A 2,496-nucleotide genomic window follows, 5' to 3' on the forward strand; every position below is an offset into this window, starting at 1 on the left:
AACAAGAGAGAGATGCCCTGCCATCCCAGATTAGCTGTGCCCCAGCCCGAGCCCGACCAGTAAGGAGATTGGATATGACGTAGAGCGATCCGCAGCTCTCTCTGCTTGTAGTATGGTGTGGCTCGGAGAAGAGAAACACATATACACACTGGTGAGAAAGGTAGGGCGACACTCAGTGGGCTAGCCCAGAGGTAACATGGTGGGTTATTAACCCTAGGTTCCGGAGACCTCGGAAGACCAGGAACTGCTGGTGCATGACGAAAGCATCCTGAAACTGTCCTTTGAGAGATCGAGACGCTAGGGCGGACAGGGTCTCAACGCAAGACGATCCAGCAGACAATTCCTGCTCGTCGTCTGGCCGAGCATTGGCTACCTGGATCTGCAGACGGCAAGTGTTGGAGTAATCCGTATGTCGCTGGGTCCATTCTTGTGTCGGATTCTTCTGTTGCTGATGAATGAGGACCCAAAAGCGACGTAATAGCAACAGAGTCTTTATTCCAGTATCAAACAAACAATGATTCTTCTGGATATATCAAGAGGTAAATCCAAAACAGGAAACTGAAATCCTCTCGTCAGTAGAGAGGAACGACTGGAGACGCGACCACAGACTGAAGGTCGCTTCAGGAAGGCACAGGCCGTAGCTGACATAGACACCTGCTCACACGCAGCAATCTGAAGAAGGCAAAAACACGACAGGGGCGGAACAAGGACACAGGACAGCAAACATCAAACAAGAATCCGACAAGGACAGAAGCGGAAAACAGAGGGAGAAATAGGACTCTAATCAGAGGGCAAATAGGGGACAGGTGTGAAAGAGTAAATGAGGTGTTAAGGAAATGAGAAACAGCTGGGAGCAGGAACGGAACGATAAGAGAGAGAGAGCGGAGCAGGGGAAGAGGGACGGAGGAGAGAGAGGGATAGAAAGAGGGAAAGAACGCCTAATAAGACCAGCAGAGGGAAGCACAGGGACAAGACATGATGATCAAAGACCAAAACATGACAGTGGCCTGTAGTTGTTTCATGAGGTCACTAAACATTAGAGACAAAACGGAACGCGGGTTCGTAGCTGGCTTTCTCCACCGACCTTCTTACACATTCCCAAAAATTGGATATTGTTCAGTTCTCAAGTTCTGTGATATAGAAGAAGTCCTTGTTCTCCTGTGAACCTCTCTTCTAATACTGGCATGAGGGAAAGAGTCTCCTCCAGAATTTACGACCTGAGATAAACAAGCCTGGGTGTATTGGGAGAGAGAGGTGGTGAGAGAGTGTGGTAACTTGCTATAGTCCAAATGAGGCCACGTCTATGACAATTATAAAAAAGAAGGTAGAGAGTTTAGGATGAATAGATCATATAGCAAATGATACATCTTTAATGTATTCTTACTAGCCGCATGTATTCTACTAGAATATTGGTTTTTTACTGAGACTTATGTATTTTTACTAGACTAATGTTATGTCTACTAGCGTAATGTATTCATATGATTGAGGTGACCAGATGATGTGACAGAAATTCCAATGACGCAACATTTCCTGGTTATTGTGTAGCCTTGAAGTTGGTTGCAGAAAATGGATATATGGAGTGTGACCTTACGAACAAAAGAGGGGGAGAGGAAGGCCAGTCCATGTGACAGGTTGAACCACAGTAGTAGAGGTTTAGAGAGAGAGGGGTGGGGGGTGATATGGCAGAATATGGAGAAAGAGAGAGAGAGAGTGCGAGAAAAGATGAGGGTGGAGAGAATATGGAGAGAGAGAGAGAGAGGAGAGAGAGAGGACAGAGAGAGAGAGAGAGAAGGGAGAGAGAAACGATTAAGGGGAGATATTGGAGAGCGAGAGAGAGGAGAGAGAGAGAGAGAAGGGAGAGACATGAAGAGAGAGGGAGAGATATGAGGAGAGAGGAGAGAGGAGAGAGAGAGGAGGAGAAGGAGAGAGAGAGTTTAGAGAGTAGAGGGGGCAATCCCAAGTGCATGACACAGAATTTCTGTCATCAATCAGAGCAGAGAGAACCCTGGCCGGCTTTATCCAATCTGTCATCCAATCACAGCCCTCTCCATTTTGGATGCCCATTTCATTTGTCTGTCCACAATTCATTCCGATCACGCCTTCCTCGCTCCACTCAGAGGGGTGACACCTGGGTTTCCACCTTCAATATCTTTATTTATCTTTCTTCCCAGAATCCTTCTGGAACATGGAAGGTTCAAACTGTTTCTCCGTGTTCTGAATTCTGAGGAAACGTAAGGAGAAGAACAACTTTCTAAATCAAACGGGACACATTTTGCCCAACGTGTTTGGGTCATCTAAAATAAGCAACAACAAAAACATCAACACTGAAACAGAACAATTCATCACAAATACTGTATGAAATGACCAACAGGGGGGGGGGGGGAAAGTCAAGATAACAAAGGCGCCAGTTTCTACGGTATTAAACATTGGTTTCTACTGTTGGGTCATCGATCACTCTGATGTCGCTTTGAAGGTCTTGCGGTGTGTATTTTTAGT

The 2,496-nt window shown here is 46.2% G+C and overlaps 1 protein-coding gene across 1 annotated transcript in view; it reads right to left on the reverse strand.

Moving 5' to 3' along the window:
- LOC139024722 (piggyBac transposable element-derived protein 4-like) overlaps nt 1–1,096 on the reverse strand; it is a 24,577-nt gene extending 23,481 nt beyond the window's left edge. The window contains exons 1-2 of the mRNA XM_070439634.1: nt 1,085–1,096; nt 229–448 (exon numbers count right to left, since the gene is read on the reverse strand). Coding sequence (XP_070295735.1) covers nt 229–448; nt 1,085–1,096 — 232 coding nt within the window. The remainder of the gene's footprint in view (nt 1–228; nt 449–1,084) is intronic.
- Nucleotides 1,097–2,496: the final 1,400 nt, after the last annotated feature.

This window comes from Salvelinus sp. IW2-2015, unplaced genomic scaffold (genome assembly GCF_002910315.2).
Source record: "Salvelinus sp. IW2-2015 unplaced genomic scaffold, ASM291031v2 Un_scaffold1815, whole genome shotgun sequence".
NCBI classification, from domain to species: domain Eukaryota; kingdom Metazoa; phylum Chordata; class Actinopteri; order Salmoniformes; family Salmonidae; genus Salvelinus; species Salvelinus sp. IW2-2015.